This window comes from Bison bison, unplaced genomic scaffold (genome assembly GCF_000754665.1).
Source record: "Bison bison bison isolate TAMUID 2011002044 unplaced genomic scaffold, Bison_UMD1.0 scf7180017864461, whole genome shotgun sequence".
Classification (NCBI taxonomy): domain Eukaryota; kingdom Metazoa; phylum Chordata; class Mammalia; order Artiodactyla; family Bovidae; genus Bison; species Bison bison.
In genome coordinates this window covers 3,111,796-3,130,967 of record NW_011495023.1, presented here as the reverse complement: position 1 = coordinate 3,130,967, position 19,172 = coordinate 3,111,796, and the positions used below count along the sequence as shown (strand labels likewise).

The following is a 19,172-nucleotide window of genomic DNA, read 5'->3' as shown; positions in this document are numbered from 1 at the left end:
ACTGTAATACATATTCAGTTCAGTTCAGTCGCTCAGTCATGTCCGACTCTTTGCGACCCCATGAATCGCAGCACACCAGGCCTTCCTGTCCATCACCAACTCCCATACCTTGGAGAAGGAAATGGCAACCCACTCCAGTGTGTTCTTGCCTGGAGAATCCCAGGGACGGGGGAGTCTGGTGGGCTGCTGTCTATGGGGTCACACAGAGTCGGACATGACTGAAGCGACTTAGCAGCAGCAGCAGCAACAGATATAACAGGACATTATTTAGAAGCTCAAAATAATGTCTTCTTTATTTCTCTTTGCTATTTCATCTGATTTGGGTTTGTCTCCAATCAGAACTCTACTCTTTAGATTTTCTGCTTTTTTCCTCAACTTTCTTATGCTCTTGACTCCTTTTGCTTCCCTATGAGGGAGCTTATTGGTCAAATCTTCATGTCTTTTCTCATTTTCTCCAAATGCGCAGTTAGCTTTGTTTTCTCGGCCACAAACATCGACCCCTGTCTGGTGTTTCCAACACCTGTTGTAGCTTCAAGATCCAGAATAAGACAAAAAAATAAAACATGCATACACCAAAAAAAGAGAAAGAAACAAGATATCTGTAACTCCTCAAAACTCAGCTGGGAATAAGTTCATGTAGTAGAGAGGGAGCATTCATCTGTCTCTCTCATACATCCCCCTTTAACATTACCAGAATACTGGAGTACAAGAAATCTGGAATGGGTTGCCATGCCCTTCTCCAGGGGATCTTCCTGACCCGGGGATTGAACCCAGGTCTCTTGTATCGCAGGCAATGCACAGAGACCTGGGTTCAATCCCTGGGTTGGGAAGATCCCCTGGAGAAGAACATAGCAACCCACTTCAGTATTCTTGCCTGGAGAATCTCATGGACAGAGGAGCCTGGTGGGCTACTGTCCATAGAGTCACAAAGAGTCATACATGACTAAGTGACTAACACTACTACTACTATAGTGATTCTTATGACTACTAGTCATAATGATGCTTTTGACCGACTTTTTTATCTGAATGAGCTTAAGCGGAAGTTTGAAGTCTTCAATAAAATATAGTCTTTTCTCATCTAAATGATTAATCTGGGTGTGTTTTAACCATGTCCAATAAGAAAGAATATCTGCTCAACTTTTCCCCAAAATCCATTGTTTCCTCTAGAATATCTAACATGTATGCATGCATGCAAAGTCGCTTCAGCTGTGTCCAATTCTGTGTGCCCCGCAGGGCTGCAGCCTGCCAGGCTCCTCTGTCCATGGGACTCTTCAGGCAAGAATACATCGAAACCCACTCTAGTTCGACCCAGGGAACAAACCCCAGTCTTCTACATCTAACCTGCACTGGCAGGTGGGTTTTTTATCACCAGCGCCACTGGGAAGCCCAGGATCTCTAACATGATCTAATCCTATCCTTGGAGTAAAGAAAACAGAACAAATCATGATTGCACCATTTCAAGTCCCACCGCAAATTTCCTAAATTTCTCTCTGATAAGACTTTATCACTCTAGTAGGGGAACATGATAAAACATGGCCTCTTAAAACTCATTGAGAGAGTTGCTACAAGTGGGTTATCACTGTTACATTTTATATTGTTAAATGTTATATATCTTATATATGTTTAATGTATGTGTTGTTACTTTATACATTACACATAATTACAGATAATATTATATATTGGGCTTCCCTGGTGGCTCAGATGGTAAAGAATCTGTCTGGAATGCAGGAGACCTGGGCTTGATCCCTGGGTCAGGAAGATCCTCTGGAGAAGGTAATGGCTACCCACTCTGGTATTACATATATTATATTTTTTATCATGCTGTGAAGCATTTAACACTGAACTGCTATTAGTATCCTTCACTAAATTCTATATTTTGGCAAATATTTTCTATATTATGACAAATGTGTTTCTATTGTCCCTTTAATATCCACATGGAGTATGGAAGTAACAGGTGTGCACTGAGTCAGAGAAAGAACATGTACACTTGTATGTATGCACTCAGGAGTCTCAGAAGAATTATTTTTCTTTTGTTTTTTAATTCCTTGAACCTGAGCCAAATGACAACTCACATGTCTCTCTGTACTAGCTGCTGGGATACTTCAATTCAAACATGTAGCCTGGCCCTCAAACTTTATTTTTGGAACCAGTCTATCTTTTGTTTCATCAATCTTTTTCCTGATATACCCATTGACTTTTTTTTTAATTTTAAGAATTTTTAAATTAAAGACTATTAGAATAGCAAGTATGTGTTGGGGAATTTAGAACAAAAGTCAAACAGATAAACTGTTAATAGCATTGAAAGCAAAAGCTTCATGTTATCAGTCCTGCTGTATTTAATTGTGAAGTGAGATATTTGGTCTTTCAAACAGTAACTCAAATATGAGAGCTCAGAAAATATTAATATTCTCACAAACCTCTTTCATATTCTATATTTCCTGATTTATTAAAAACAGTAACAGTATTTCAACAGCAATAAGAAATACTAGCTTCTGGCTTCCACATGTTCTGTGTGTCCTATCTCCTGGCTATTCTAAGGAAAAATGCCAAATTTCCACCAGTGACTAAAGGAGTTTTTGAAGCTTTTAAATAAAAGTCCACACCATGAATACTGCATAGTTGCAGGACCAATTCTGTATGTCGATGGCATGTGTAGTCTACACATAAAGTACAAGGTAATTCATGCAAAATGACCCTAAAAGTCTGTTAGAAAAAGTTTCAAAAGAAAGCTTCATATTCCTTTCATAAAGTCCTTTCAAAAATATATTCTTAGCTGTATTAGCCTGATATGATTATGTAGAGAAAAAATCATATAATTTCATAAGATGAAAGCTTTAATCATATCAAAGTTCCTCACTTTGGTTATCTCACTGCCTCTCTTTATTATTTTATTACAAAGAACATTTGCTATTCCATGAATACAGCTATGATCAATAGGTTCCAATTAGGAAGATCAGCTGCATTTTCTGGTTACTGAGGAAGATAAGAATTTGTTCTGTTAGCTTATTTTGTAACTTTCATGAAAGAAAGAAACACACATTACCACAGACTTCTAAAAAAGTAATAGTATATTCTTAAAATACTCCTATGGGATCTCTCTTTGGCTATGCCCATCTCAGACTATGAATAACCTATAACAATTAAATAATAATTCTAAGCTGGAAAGTACTATGAAGTAACCCAAATATCCACCCTTCTAACTCAAATATTCCTAACATTCAAGCAGATGCAGTTAAAAGGGAACAAAGACTTCCTCTGGCAGTCTTCCTCTGTAACCTCTTATTTTTCCACAAATCAAGGCAAGCCCCTAAATTAGTATCTGAGAACAAAGGTGGAGAGACAAACAACAAAGCATCTAAATTGCTCATTGCTTTTACTGAGGCTCCACCCCAATAGCTCCCATAGGTAAGCTCCAAATTTAAGCCACAATAAAGAAAAATGTCCCCAAGTGGAAAGAATCATAAATTGTGGGTCAATCCCAATGACCACAAATTAATGGCTACCCACACACAACAGGAAATGCAAATCATCTTGAAAAAGAAGAGAGCTGTATGATTTCTTAATGAGTCTCAGAATTTCTAATAAGTTCTTAATTTTAGTTTCCATACTTCTGTAAAAGAGACAGAATTAATACATTCCATTCCTTTTTATCCAGTCTTTAATGAATTTAACAACAGCAGTTGCATTACTTTGGTATGTGATCTTGAGTTAAAGTTCAGTAAGTCTGTAAAGTGCTTTTAAAGAGCAAGTAAATGTTTCACAAGTTCTCCAAAAAAATCTATATCTATCACATCAGATTTAATTAAAATAAACCAAAGGTGGGAGAGTCTAGAGTCCAAGTGGGTGAGATGGAGGTGGAGTTCAGGCCATTGTTTTAATCCAAATTCTCACAAAGATATGGACAACAAAAAAACAAAGGAAAAAATAAAAAGAGTAGGACAATCTATTAAGAGTTGCAGGCACTCTCAGTCAGGCTTATACCATGCTGAAAGTATAATTAAATTTACACCTCTGAATGATCTGTAATTTATCACCAGGAATGCCTGAATTAATTCTGTAACCCTGCATTTCCAGGCAATGAATTTAGTGTGTGGGACTACTGATTCCTTCATTATTTTCTGATAAGTAAAGGGAGAAAAAGAAAGCTGAAATCTACAGGCTCAGAGACATGTTAGAACTCTCAAAAGGATAAAAACTTCTAATGGAAACATTAGTGTTATGGAAAAATGGAAGGATTATGTTTATTGAACACCTACTATGTCCCAAATACTTTCCCAGATCCTTTATTTAATCACATTTGAGTTCTCACAACCATGTGAAGTAGGTGTACTAACACTATGCTTCCAGTGTGGACACTGAGTCTCAGAGCATATCATCTGTGGCAGAAGTGAAATTGGAACCAGGTTCATCTGACTCCAAAGTTCCCTCGCCTTCTTCTCTGTTATGCTGTGGGAATGAACTGAGTGTTTTACCGCTTGGTCTGTGTTTAGTGGCACCAGAAAGACTAACTGAAAAAATAAAATTCTGGAAATATATTTATTTTTCCTGCACAGATTTGTCTTCATTTATTCACCCTTTCATCTTGTTTTCAACAGAATTTGTTAAACTGCTTTTATTTTCCTCAATTATTAGCAACATTTCTGGCCAAAATAACAAGCAGTTGGGGCAACATGTATCCACAGCTTTAAATTATTGAAAGAACTACATGGAAAGAATACAAAATGATAGAAATATTTTTGAATAGGCCCCCCGAACAAAGGGTGCAAGTTATACGCTGTAAATGTCTTTTGGAATGACATGACATTTCCTGTTGAAATAGCTCACACAGATCTCTCAATACATCATGAAAATAGTAGTAAAACATAGGAGGCATTTACTAGCTGGAGTAACCCAAGCCTAACAGTTTATAACCACAGACTGGCCAATGAAAATTCCAGTAATTGGTTACCTGACATGGGGTAGAGGCAGTGACTGATTTTGTAAGAACAGGACTTCCAAGCTTGGCCACTGCAGGTGGTTGATGTGCCCCAAAATAAATAAATGATCCTGCAAAAACAAACATAAAGTCATGTGGATAAAAGTTCTTCTCTTGTACATTTGGCGGTTCTTTGCTCTAATAGCTCAACCGTGCACACATTCAACTGTCAATCAGATAAAGAAAATTACGTTTTTACTTCTTTACCATTAAATTCCAGAGATAACCATGAATTGCTGTCATATGGATAACACTAAATATTTGAAATAAAATCTCATTGATGAAAAATAAGCTCTTGATCTAAATTCTCTCAATGAACATGTTTTATTGGCTTAACTCAAGTCACGGTTTGAAATTAAATTAAACGAAGCTTCTAAATTTACAATTAGACATTCAGCATGCCTTTAGAAAATTCCTAGGAGATCTTTACTTGTAAATTTCTTCTGGATGTACTGAAAGATGAGAGCCTATAGAATGAGCTTGGTTTCTCCTGGGGCTTACATGTTTGTCATTGTTGTCTGTGCTGGTGGGAATGAAAGCTTAATTAAAGATGTAATCTGAGTGTTAACAAAATAACTGCTTTTAGATTTTAACTACAATGGAAGTGCTAATGGCAAATGTACAACGGGGATAACATCTCTAAGCAGCTGGAAAGATCACACATTCAGAAGAGTGGTCAGGGTAGCTTCCTTGACTAATGAAAATTTACAAGGTAGTCTATGCTGCACAATGTCAAGGTCTGATTCTGCCCTTTGATAATCACAAAATAGTAAAAACAACTATTTTGATGAAATAAAACACATTCAGAAGGGAATTTTCTTAGCCAGATCAACGCTGATTGCACAGAATGAAAAGGATTTCATAATTAAATGTGTTACAGGTACCACCACATGTTTAACCAAACTACCACGGCTGCAAGTCAGCAGTGCAGTCTCTGAGTGAGAAAAACAGAACCCAGTTTCTATGGGCTTTAAATCCAAACCCAATTGGGAAGGATAATGCCCACTGTTCCCAACTCCAGACTAAGAGTAATAGAAAGAGTATATGAGTTCATTAAATTCTCTATTTCACCTATAAAAGAGTAGGAAAAGATGACTTTGAAAAATTATTCCAGCTCAAAAATCTTCAGGTTCAAGTAAAAATCAACTGAATATTGCCAAAAGACTAATAAAAGTTCTAAACATTAACAATATTCAAAGATCTTACTCCTCTGGTCATTTAAAACAATATGGACAATTTCGAACAAGCAGTTAATGAAGGATGAAACACATAAACACTAAAACTCCAAAATCTAAAAGAAGCAAAAGGTTTGAACAAGTTGATTATCCCACAAAATTAACTGGAAAAGTGATAGGAAAACAATCTACCAGGGTGTATGGCCCCACCATTTATTTTATTTTTAAAGAACAAATATTTGCACATTACTTTCATATATCACAGGTTTTAGGAAAATATGAACAGTTCCTTGACTCATTTTATGGTGCCAGATATCTCTAATGTTAAAAATGATGAAAAGAGAATTAAACTATAGATCAATATCACTCATGATCATAGATACAAAACTCTAATTAAAATGTATCAATTGCATTTGCAATTCTTAAAAAAAAATGCTGTGCCCCGACCAATGAGCTTTCCAAGAATAGAAGTTTGGTTTAACAGTCTTATCAACATAGTCAATAAGATCAAATTAAAGAGTAAAATAATAGAGTCATATAGAGTGAAAGCAAAAGTGAAATCGCTCAGTCGTGTATGACTCTTTGCGACCCATGGACTGTAGTTGGCCAGACTCCTCCATCCATGGGATTTTCCAGGCAAGAATACTGGACTGGGTTGCCATTTCCTTCTCCAGGGGATCTTCCTGACTCAGGGATCAAACCCGGGTCTCCTGCATTGCAGACAGAGTCTTTACCGTCTGAGCCACCAGGAAACCCTTATAAACAAATATTGAAAAGACTGTGAAAAATAGTCATTCATTCCCAATAACCTCAATAAAATGTTAAAAAGAAACAATAAAGATTAATGATCTACCTCAAAATAAATAATGTCTTCAATGGCCAACAACAAAATTATTTTAATTATAATGAGAAACTACCTAGAAAATTCTGTCACTATTACTAATTAGAGGAAATATTATGATATGATATAATATGATAATATTACTTATCTTAGACTAATATTATCTCATAGGTCTAGCAAATGTGCAAGTCAAGAAAATAAAATTTCTAGTAAATACAACAGAAAAGTAGAGATAGAGTTCCAGTATTGCCAATAATGTAATTGTAAAATCAGACACCCCAACAAATTCTCTTTTAATAAAGACAGGTATCAATAAGAGAATTTAGCAAGGTAAATTCAGAGAAATACTTCTAAGTTTTTTAATTTATTTTAGCAATAAGACCCTGAATATAGAATGATAAGAAATATTCTACTCACAATTAACAATGATGATACAAGATATGTAGGAATAAATTTAACAAGAAAAGGACAGGACTTGTATGAAGAACATCATAAAACTCCATGAAAAACTATAAGACTTCTGATTAAGTGAAAAGAGATAACATGTTTTAGACGAAAAGATAATATTATGAAAATATTACATTAGTGAAAACTGATGTGGAAGCTAAATGCCATCTAGAGAACATTTTAACCAAATGCTTGAAAAACAGACAGTATTGACTTAAAATTTATATATGCAGGTAGACCCTAAAGAGAATGAACTCTGACCCCAGGCCCATATACTTCCAGAAATATATCTCTGGATTTATTTTCTTACAGGCCTGGACCACAGAATGCTCTGAATTAAGAGACCTATGGAATTATAGCATACCAAAGAGACTGTTTCTGTTTATCTTAACTGTTCATCGTAAAACTGTTCTTGTAAAACTCCTGTAACACCAGAGGGGCTAGCTGACCAGCACAGTATAAAAATAAAGAATGGAGGGGTCAGCCTCCCCAGGCTACACTGTCCAGGCCAGCCTCAACCTCACCTTTTGCAAAGGATGCACCCCTTGTAATGCAATATGGCCCAAAAAGGATTCCTTAGATGCTGTGAGAACATTAGAAAATACCTTATAATGAATTTAGGTAAAAATATCACAAATATACCATTATGCAGGAAGAAATCATAAATAAAACCAGTCAAAAGAAGTTTGCGTCAGGAATACAAGGGTGGTTTAATGTTTGAAAAAATCATTATTTTATTATAAACAAAAAAGATAATATCACAATGATGATTATCACAATATGTTCTGAAAATCATAAACCCAGTTTTAACAGATTAAATAATTAATAAATCATTAAATCCAAATATTTATATTTATATTTGAATGTTTATTATTTATATTTAAAATATCTTTGAAGACAAAATATTTTGAATATTTTTAATTCAAAATAAATATTTTGAATATTTATTAATTATATTTATATTAAAAATATCTTCAGAGACAAAATAATTATTATTTTAATTATTTATTAAATAAATACCAAAGAAACAGGAACAGTCACTCTGGTATGCTATAATTCCATAGGTCTCTTAACTCAGAGCATTCTGTGGGGCAGGCTTGTAAGAAAATAAATCCAGAGATATATTTTTGGAAGTATATCCAAAAATACTTCATCATAAAATACAATCATAAGACCCCAGGCTCCCCCCAACACACACACACACATATACATAAACTTTAACACTACAAATAGGAACATCTTTATCTAATACAAAACAACCTTTTAGTAACTATAGTATTCAAGGCTGAATTACTGACAATTTTTCCCCTCAACAGGAATAAGACAAGTACAGCAGCTATCACCATCTCTAGCCAACATTTTTCCAGAGGTCCTTGTCAGAGCAATAAAACTGAAAATAGAGAGTTTAAGATTTAGAAAGAAGGAAATAAAATTGTCAATCTTTGAAGACAAAATAATTATGAGCCCATAATTTATAAATTCTTAACTATAATTTTAAAATAAGCAAGGTCATTGAATACAAGGTCAATATTTTAAAATATAACTACATTTATATATACAGGAACAACTCCAAAAATTAAGTTTTTAAAATGTGACATTTACAATAGCTGCAAAAGTTTTTAAAAACCTAAGGAAATATTAGCAAAATCTTTTTAAAATTTATACACTGAAGCTTCAAATATAGAGAAATTAAAGATCTAAATAAATGGAAAAAATTAGAAACATTTGAAAAAGATCATCTTTCCATGAAATACAAATCAAGGTTATATATTTCCATTTATATAAAGCTTAGTGAAGTCGCTCAGTTGTATCCGACTCTTTGCTACCCCGTGGACTGTAGCCCACCAGGCTCCTCTGTCCATGGGATTTTATAGGCAAGAATACTGGAGTGGGTAGCCATTTCCTGCTCCAGGGGATCTTCCCAACCCAGGGATCGAACCCAGGTCTCCCTCATTGCAGGCAGATGCTTTAACCTCTGAGCCACCAGGGAAGTGATGAAATGAGAAATCATTTTTTACACGTAAGTTTTTTTTTTAATTAAGAGAATAGCATGTCTATTGATGGTAGACAAATAGAAAACAGTACTCCTTTTGCTGCTAGAATTTTAAGTATTACAATTTTGAGAGAAAGTACATTTCTGTAAAAAATAGGAGTATCACTGTTAGTTATTTACTACATAGAATTAAAGATCCCCATATAAGAAAATGCATACCAGTATAGATTTTGCAGCATTGTCATAATATTGTTATGCAATAAGAGGATGGCTAGATATATTACAGCATACCCAGACCAAAGAAATTAAGCAAATTAACAAAAGGAATTAGGCTTTTTTCTGTTTTAAGGCAAGGTTGAATATCAGGCATCAGATTTAGTCTTCTATCTTACCCTAGCAAAGAAATCAAAACAATTTATATTATATAATGGTTTTCAAATGTAGGACAATGGGAATATAGAATCACAATGATCTCTGAGAGAGGAAACAAACGAACGAAGCGACACCATTTTCCCAGCTTGCTACCTAAACCCAGTTCTCAACTGCCAATCAGGGAGGCGGAGGCCAGCAGTGTGGTGGTCTTCTCAAGTTGAAAAGACTGCAGTTTGGGGAAACACAAGTGGCCAAAGTTCATGAAGCAGAGTTCCAGGAAAAGGAGAGCTGCAAAGAGAGCGAACTCCGGAGATCTCCAGAGAGTTCCCTCCAACTCTCCACCTGAGTACTGACCAGGGCGTGGGCATAAGGTAACCACCTGAGGCTGGAGGAAAACCTTCTAAAAGGAGCAGCTGAAACACTGCCCCAAGATCATAAAGGGCCAGAAGCAGTAGGGTCTTTTTACTAATCAGAGTGGAAACATTAATTATACATAGGAATTGGACAGAGTGCTCAACTCTAATGAAAATTTATGTCTAAATTATATGCTCATAATCACCAAAATGTAGGAACAACTCAAATATCTTTCCACTGGTATACACCCAGGTCTAATATATGGTATGTACTCAATTGGTTTAAGAAAACATATAAACTTTGAGGAAATGTACTAGTAATAAATGTAGTTTCAATAATTAATAGTCTCCTTCCTATTTTAAACTGTAAATTTAATCCAATCTGCTACAGAATCTGAAGGGAAAAATAAGACCCACTGGCACATGAGCAGAAATTAAGATCTTAATCTACTGTTAAATAATAAGCTGAGTTTATAGACAACAGATGGGATGAATAGCCAGGCTCCCTCTCTGCCCTCTAACATCCTTCCCCACTAACCCCAATTTCCAATGGCTAAAAACACAGTCAACTCTATTAGTTTTGGTGTACTTCTTTGGAAATCTCAAAGGAGAAAGAGATATAATATCTAGTGGAGGTTATGCAAGCTTAAAGAGGATCTATGGCAGAGTTGTGTTATTATAAAGTTATATGAAACTAATGTACCTTTGCAATTCATCAAACAAAACAAAAACAGAACAAAACCCTTCTATTTTCCCTGGAGTTTTACAACCCTTCAGTGGAATGCTGTATATAGTTATGGTTGCTCTATTTGAAGGGGATATGTAAAAAATGTACTGCTGGTTAAAATAAAAGGATATACGGGGGGAAAAGTAAGACTGTTACAAAGAAGCTTTAAGGGTGATTAAGTTGTATTAGAGTATTTGCAATTTATTTTCGAGCTAGTGCTAAATCTCTGTTCTCTTTTCCTAGAAAAAGGATTAAACTATTCTGTTTTGCAAAACTTGGATTGTTCCAAAAAGAAGGCAAGCCTACTGTACATGATTCATGACGAGAGAAAATTATCAGAAGACTTTTCCCCTCTTCATGCCTTCAATCCCACCTTTTAAAAGGTGTAACAAAACGTTTTGTTATTAAATTAATGCTCCTTTCAGGAAACTCAACCACAAATTATGAAGTTGATTAGAAGAAATGAAAGCAAGACAAACCAGAGTTCCACTTATACAGTCTACAGTGGGAAATGAAAATGCACAGAATCATCCTTCCAAAACAGGGGGAAAAAAAATTTTTTTTTAAAGAAAAGAGGAAAATATCCTACCATGATTTGTGTTTGTTGGGTGCTCAGCATCAGGAAGATGGTGGTCTGCACTGGGCAACCCTTTCATGAATTCCCAGTGTGAATCTTCTGTGAGAAATGGCTCCCAGCCGCAGAAACCAGACTCAAAGTCACACCTGAGATGACTGGCTGTTATGGACAGAAAGGAAAACAAAAGAGAATAAAGGGGGAGCAAGCAGGGAAACACTGACTCTAGCATAGCCCATCAACTTAGGTGGTCAGAACCATCAATGTCTTCTGATCATCAGAGTCGTTTTGCTTTTTCCAACCTCACAAAGTTGTGCTGCGTGAGGCAGCGTCCTTCTACTCTTCTATCTACACCTGGCACATTTCTTCCTGGTTGGCCATCTCTATTGCATTTAATAACACAAGGTAAAACTCTGCAGCTTTTCAGAGTAACCAGTTCAACTGCCAAGATGAAAAAGATTCACCTGCTGGGATGGTTAAAAGGATGGAATTTAAATTAATTCTGGACACCTGAAGAGCCTGAGGTCAGCACCTTAGAATTCAATCTATTATGTTAGTTTAACAGTTTCTCTAAAAAAAAAAAAAAGAAAAGAAAAAAATCCCCAGCCCACTTTGGATTGCAGGTAAATTAGATATTTTTGAACTTCACTTTTTTCCTTTCTCTTAATACACAACTACAAAGTTGAAAAATACTTAAGTTCCTACATTTATCACAAGATAACGAGTTCTAGAGAAAGTCAGGATTTAGAGTAAGCGGCCTAAACACTAATCATAGCTTTGTCACCAAATTTGTGAGGGAAGAAAACAGCAAGTTTCAGTGGACTGGGTAGTACACTAGAAATTCTAACAACTTGATTTGTGCTTTCAAGAAATTATAAAGTTTCCTTATCCTAAAATAAGAATTATTGTATCAGCCTATATTAGTAGTTTGGTGGATAAATCCATGAAATTAATTTAAAACATATTTGCAAGTATTCCTCTTTATGCAGAGGCATTTTCATAACTAAAAGAAGGATAAAATAATTCTTGGTCTTGGTCAGAAAACACCTAAAGTTTTGACAGCTCCCCCTTATCACAATTCTATGATCTTTAATAAAATAGGAATAGATGTATTCCCACTGAGCTCCAAGTATGTGCCAAGTATTTTGCATATATTACCATCTGTGTTCACAAACACCCTACAAAGCAAGTATAATTATCTTTTGGAAACGTTAGTGCTAAGTAACTTGCCTATGATACATTTTAGTAAATGGAATATCCAGACTGAGTTGTCTGATACCAAAGGTTATACTTTGAAGCCTCCCTACACCAGGGACTTTGCCTCAAAATTTAAACGACTGCATCACTGCTTGCTCTTAATGGTTTTGTTCAATTTTTTAAAATGTGACCAATTTTACCAGTATATTGAATAAGTTCACTATATCTTAATAATCAAAGAATATTCAAATTTCTATAAAAATGGACGCCTGGGTCACGACCAGATATTTTATCACTAATATGTCAGCTCTTAGAACACTAAAGGATGCTTTGCAAATAAGGCCACAAATTTACTCTCCATGTATATTCAATGTTTAGTTCTTAGAGCTATGCTTCTTTAGATAGTCATATAATGGATATGTAACAAAAGATTTTTCTCTACAAGCAAATATTATTTCCCCTTAAATGTATTCTCCAAAAATAAAAACAAGCAAATTAACTACCATATAATAATGGGAAAATGTTGCTCATAACCTAATGGTGAATCAACATGACAAGGAAATGCTGTTCACCCACATAGTACATAACTGGAAATCTATTGCTTCTGGATGTTTTTCTTTTCTCAGCTCTGGTTACAGTGTTGCTGGAATACTGCTATTGATAGCCAGTTATTGCTCCAAGCAGAGCCTCTTCGGTTTTTTGACAGTGTTAAGAACTTATGACCTAACTGTGACTGTCTCCCCCAGCATCCAGAAAATCTTCTGATCTAGTTCTTTGGTCTTCTGTGAACTTCACCACCTGCTAAGCCACCTCCCAGCTCTTCTCAGTCAGAAGAATATACAAATAGACAAGGTTTAAATATATACTTGACCTCCAAAATGTGTTAACAAGTTCCCAATTCTTCACTGTGAACTTGGTCAAGGAATCCCTCCTCCCTCAACCACAAGCACCCCCATCTGGGTTGGCCCAGAAATGTTCCAGTTTATACCCATGTCCAAGGAGAATAATTAATATCTCTCCTCTTTCCTCTCAAGTGCCCTGTTTGGGCAATATATTCAATATAGCCCTATTGGAGCAACAAATTACAGGTTAATACACAAAGGAAGCAAGCAAGACCATGCAGAGAACAATCACTGTTAGACGCAATGGTATGAAATGGCTATACCACTGACTGGAAATGGAAAGTACAAAATGACCCAATCATCACCAGCTCTTCCACAGATGTTTCACATCTGTGCCTGCATCACTCAACTACAAAACCCGTAAAGATTTTAAGACAAAATAGATTGTATTCATGTTGAAATTCAGCTTTAGAAGAAAAGTTTTAACCGTTTCTTTCATTATCTGGATGTTTTATCAGTTAAAATGCCAATCATTGCACTTTCCACAAAACCCAAAACACTGTCTTTTGAAAAATGAAAATTAATTTTTAAAACCCATCACCATAAAGATATATGAAAGCAAAATGATGCAAAGTGAAAGTGAAAGTCGCTCAGTCATGTCTGACTCCTTGCCATGGACTATTCTCCAGGCCAGAATACTGGAGTGGGCAGCCTATCCTTTCTTCAGGGCATCTTCCCAACCCAGGAATCGAACTGGAGTCTTTTGCATCACAGGCGGATTCTTTACCAGCTGAGATACCAGGGAAGCAATCACCTCTATAAAATGATGCAATCATTTCTATAGAGATCTTAGTGAACTGCTCAGCTGTTTTTTTTTTTTAAACCAATGACATTCACTCCAGTACATGTCAAAGGACTTTCTTAAAGCTAAATATTCCAGAACTTAACTGCACTATAAAATATAAGTCAAATTCCAGTCACCAAAGCTGAAGTTCTTCCGTTAATATTTCCTCTCAGATCAGACCAGATCAGTCGCTCAGTCGTGTCCGACTCTTTGCGACCCCATGAACCGCAGCACGCCAGGCCTCCCTGTCCATCACCAACTCCCAGAGTTCACTCAGACTCATGTCCATCGAGTCAGTGATGCCATCCAGACATCTCATCCTCTGTCGTCCTCTTCTCCTCCTGCCCCCAATCCCTCCCAGCATCAGAGTCTTTTCCAATGAGTCAACTCTTCGCACGAGGTGGCCAAAGTACTGGAGTTTAATATTTCCCCTACATAATTCCAAACATTTAAGATAAAGTTATTATCTGAAGTAAAACCAGGTGGGACAAACACATGCAGGCAGTTAATAAATGCCTTATGATACCACATGTGTTAAATGTTAAATATTTATAAAATCTAAAAATGTACCTATTCATATTATACACAAACTGTATTCATGACAAGTAGTGATTTGGATTATCTGGTTGCTTTTACTTAAATTTCTGTGACTGCAGAATACATATAGCCATCTCTAATCAGAGGATGAGATATGCCACAGTTTATAATTTCAGTGAAATTTCATTGAGTTCATCAGTTAGAGTAATATTTTTAAATTATGACAAAGCTTTCTCTTGCATGTTTAACCACTGAAGCATACTGGCAAGAGAAAAAGAATTTTATTGTGGCAGCTGAGGAAAATTCTGGATCATGAAAATTAAAATATTTATGAACTCCCCGGTTCAGAAGTCAGTCAGTCAGTTCTCTATTGTATAAGAAAAGAAGTCTGTGTGGGAATTATACATTCATTAAGCAGACACTAGGTTTTAATATGATTATACTAACAAAAATATTTTATTTATTGAGAACCCACAAGATCTTTTCTCCACTAAGTGTACATATATATCCCTTACCCTCAGGAGGTATTTTAGTATTCAACATTTTTCTTCAAAATATGGAAAGCATTCAGGCACAGTATCATATTGAAAATTAAACATCTTGCACCGGATTCTTGGTTTAAGTTTCTTTCACTTGAATATTGTACCTTCTTCTTTGAAGTGTCACAATTTCTATTTGCATTTTAAATGCTCTAAAACATCCCTATTTTTTCATTCAATTAAAAGAGTTTTCCCATGGAATTTTCCAAACTGCTCTAATTTAAACACTGATCTGTCCATCCTTCTGTCCTTGTTCACACACAGTCTTTCTGCATGAACTATATATATATATTTTTTCAACATTTTATTGTGGTAAAATATATGGGTTTCCTTTGTAGTTCAGTTGGTAAAGAATCTGTCTGCAATGCAAGAAACCCAGGTTTGATTCCTGGGTCAGGAAGATTCCCCTGGAGAAAGAAATGGCAACCCACTCCATTATTCTTGCTTGGAGAACCCCATGGACAGAGGAGCCTGGTGGGCTATATAGTCCATGGGGTTGCAAGAGCCAGACACAACTTAGGGACTAAACCACCACCACACTTATTATAAAATTTACCTTTTTGACCATTTTTAAGTGTCCAGTTGAGTGGCACTAAGCACCTTTACACAGTTGTACATTGTCACCATCATGTGTCTCCAGAACTTTCCCATAATCCCAAAGCCAAACTCCATACCCATTAAACATTCTCATTTTTCCCTTCCCTTCAACCTCTGGCAACCACCATTCTGCTTCCTGTTTTGAGTCCTCTAGGTAAGTAGAATTATACAATGTTTGTCCTGCTGTGACCTGCATATTTCACTTAGCATAATGTCTTCAAGATTTAGCCACATTGTAGCATATGTTGGAAAATCAGGTATATTTGACTATGCCAAAGCCTTTGACTGTGTGGATCACAATCAACTGTGGAAAATTCTGAAAGAGATGGGAATACCAGACCACCTGATCTGCCTCTTGAGAAATTTGTATGCAGGTCAGGAAGCAACAGTTAGAACTGGACATGGAACAACAGACTGGTTCCAAATAGGAAAAGGAGTTCGTCAAGGCTGTATATTGTCACCCTGTTTATTTAACTTATATGCAGAGTACATCATGAGAAATGCTGGACTGGAAGAAACACAAGCTGGAATCAAGATTGCCAGGAGAAATATCAATAACCTCAGATATGCAGATGACACCACCCTTATGGCAGAAAGTGAAGAGAAACTCAAAAGCCTCTTGATGAAAGTGAAAAGTGGAGAGTGAAAAAGTTGGCTTAAAGTTCAACATTCAGAAAACAAAGATCATGGCATCCGGTCCCACCAGTTCATGGGAAATAGATGGGGAAACAGTGGAAACAGTGTCAGACTTTATTTTGGGGGGCTCCAAAATCACTACAGATGGTGACTGCAGCCATGAAATTAAAAGACACTTACTCCTTGGAAGGAAAGTTATGACCAACCTAGATAGCATATTGAAAGCAGAGACATTACTTTGCCAACAAAGGTCCGTCTAGTCAAGGCTATGGTTTTTCCTGTGGTCATGTATGGATGTGAGAGTTGGACTGTGAAGAAGGCTGAGCGCCGAAGAATTGATGCTTTTGAACTGTGGTGTTGGAGAAGCCTGTTGAGAGTCCCTTGGACTCAAAGGGATCCAAGCAGTCCGTCCTAAAGGAGATCAATCCTGAGTGTTCATTGGAAGGACTGATGTTGAAGCTGAAACTCCAATACTTTGGCCACCTCATGCAAAGAGTTGACTCATTGGAAAAGACTGATGCTGGGAGGGATTGGGGGCAGGAGGAGAAGGGGACAACAGAGGATGAGACGGCTGGATGGCATCACTGACTCGATGGATGTGAGTCTGAGTGAACTCTGGGAGTTGGTGATGGACAGGGAGTCCTGGCGTGCTGCGTGCTGTGATTCATGGGATCGCAAAGAGTCGGAGATGACTGAGCAACTGATCTGATCTGATCTGATCTGATCTGTTAGTTGTTCTGCTAGCCAATGTATACCTTTAGACCATGTATGCATATACCAATGTATACCTGGTATATGTTACATCTTTTTAGAAATGTTGGAGAAAATATATGGCATGAGTATTTTATTCTTAAATGTCCCTGTTTTATACAGGATCATACTAATAACCATCAAGAATCTATAGTTTGGAACTGTGCAGTATTTGTCTTTTTGTGACTGGCTTATTTCACTTAGAATAATGATTCCACTTGCATCAGGTATGGAAAACACTGGAAATCATATGCTGTTCAGTTGATACAAATTTTGGTTAAGCAAAGTAGTGTCTATAGTCAACAATACTGTATTATACACTTTGCCAGTTGTTTTGCAATACTTAATACTTGTAAAAAAAAAAAAATACAACGTTTAGCGTAGTATTTTAAAATGGGAGAGGCAGAAAGGAGAAGGAGCATGAAAAAAAGCTCACTTGTCTGCTCCACAAGCACCCGTTCTCTGAACCGTCTTTCGTGTTCATGTAAACGATGTATTTTAAGCTCAAAGTGCTGTGGGGACATCTATGGGGTCACACAGGGTCAGACACGACTGAAGTGACTTAGCAGCAGCAGCAGCTGTGAGGACAGGCACTTGCCTGTGCATCTCCAACACCAATCTTGAGCCTTTAAGAGTGGACAGTGGCGAAGTTTTACTGGGCAAGAGCATCTAAGCTATCTGGAACTTTGACAGGTGATATCCTCCACTAGGAAGGGTTAGAGGACTTTGGACAAGTTCTACAAAACTGCTTGCAGTAAACCACGCACTGGCGCTTCCCCGTCCTTGCAGGGCTTACAGTCCTGCTCCTGCTCTGAGAACTGGAAAGGCCTGCGCTCCTCGCTGCTGCTCGGGGTTCTTTGGCCACCACCCCTCTCCTCAGGGGCTGATTCCCCTCGGTCACAGCGGTCACAGCGTCCGGGCTTCCCTCCTCCAGCGGCTGCTCGGGGCTCCCCGGTGCGCCCCTCCCTGAACCTTCCGTGGCTCACTGGCACCGCGGCCTGGGCCACGTTCTCCCGCAGGGACCACTGCCGTTTGGGCACCTTTCCCGGCAACACCTCACCTGCCCCGGAGTGTCAGAGGGGGTGGCCCCCCTTTCCCTTCGGCACCCCCACCTCCGCTGGACTGGTCTCTTCCAGGAAGGAGGAGCCGCGGCGAAGGTGAGGACTCCACAGGAGTGCCCAGGTCCCGGGGCGCTGTCACACGGGGATGCCCTGCTAAGGGGAGGCCCCGGACCTGGGTGACCTGCGGCGATGGCCAAGAGGCCAGTGCCTTCGCCCCCAGGACCATGATCACTAGGGCGGCGGGTCTTGGGTCCTGCGGCGCCCCTTCCACCATCCGAATGAACGCTGTACCAAGACATCGCGGCGTGGGTTCACTTGCAAGGGCCAGTCGTGGAGGCTGCTAGACCCAGGCAGGGGTTCACCTGCAGCAGGTGGGCCCTGAACCTTTCCGCTGCTGGGAAATGTTGAAACACTCGGTGGCCCTTAACTGACCTGAGCCAGAGAAAAACCAGGAGGCAGCGGAGGAGGAAGTGGGAGAGGGGGCGCAGCCTCAGGTACCGCCGGCTGCCCCTCTCCCCGCCATGCCCTTCGCCTCTGCTGCCTGCAGATAGCGGCAGGTACCCTCCAGCACCTAGGCTTCCAGGGCACTTGTATGCGCGGCCCCTCCCGGTTAGGAAGATAAATCTTGGGTCAAGTGTTTTGGCTACAAAAAAGTGGAGGGGGGAGGGCAGGGAAGGACAAGGAAATCTTTGGAGGTGAAGGATGCGGCACA

At 37.9% G+C, this 19,172-nt stretch overlaps 1 protein-coding gene across 1 annotated transcript in view; it reads right to left on the bottom strand.

Moving 5' to 3' along the window:
• MALRD1 (MAM and LDL receptor class A domain containing 1) overlaps nucleotides 1-19,172 on the bottom strand; it is a 559,293-nt gene that overhangs the window by 481,580 nt on the left and 58,541 nt on the right. Inside the window, exons 11-12 of the mRNA XM_010859895.1 lie at nucleotides 11,473-11,619; nucleotides 4,949-5,046 (exon numbers count right to left, since the gene is read on the bottom strand). Of these exons, the coding sequence (XP_010858197.1) occupies nucleotides 4,949-5,046; nucleotides 11,473-11,619 (245 nt within the window). The remainder of the gene's footprint in view (nucleotides 1-4,948; nucleotides 5,047-11,472; nucleotides 11,620-19,172) is intronic.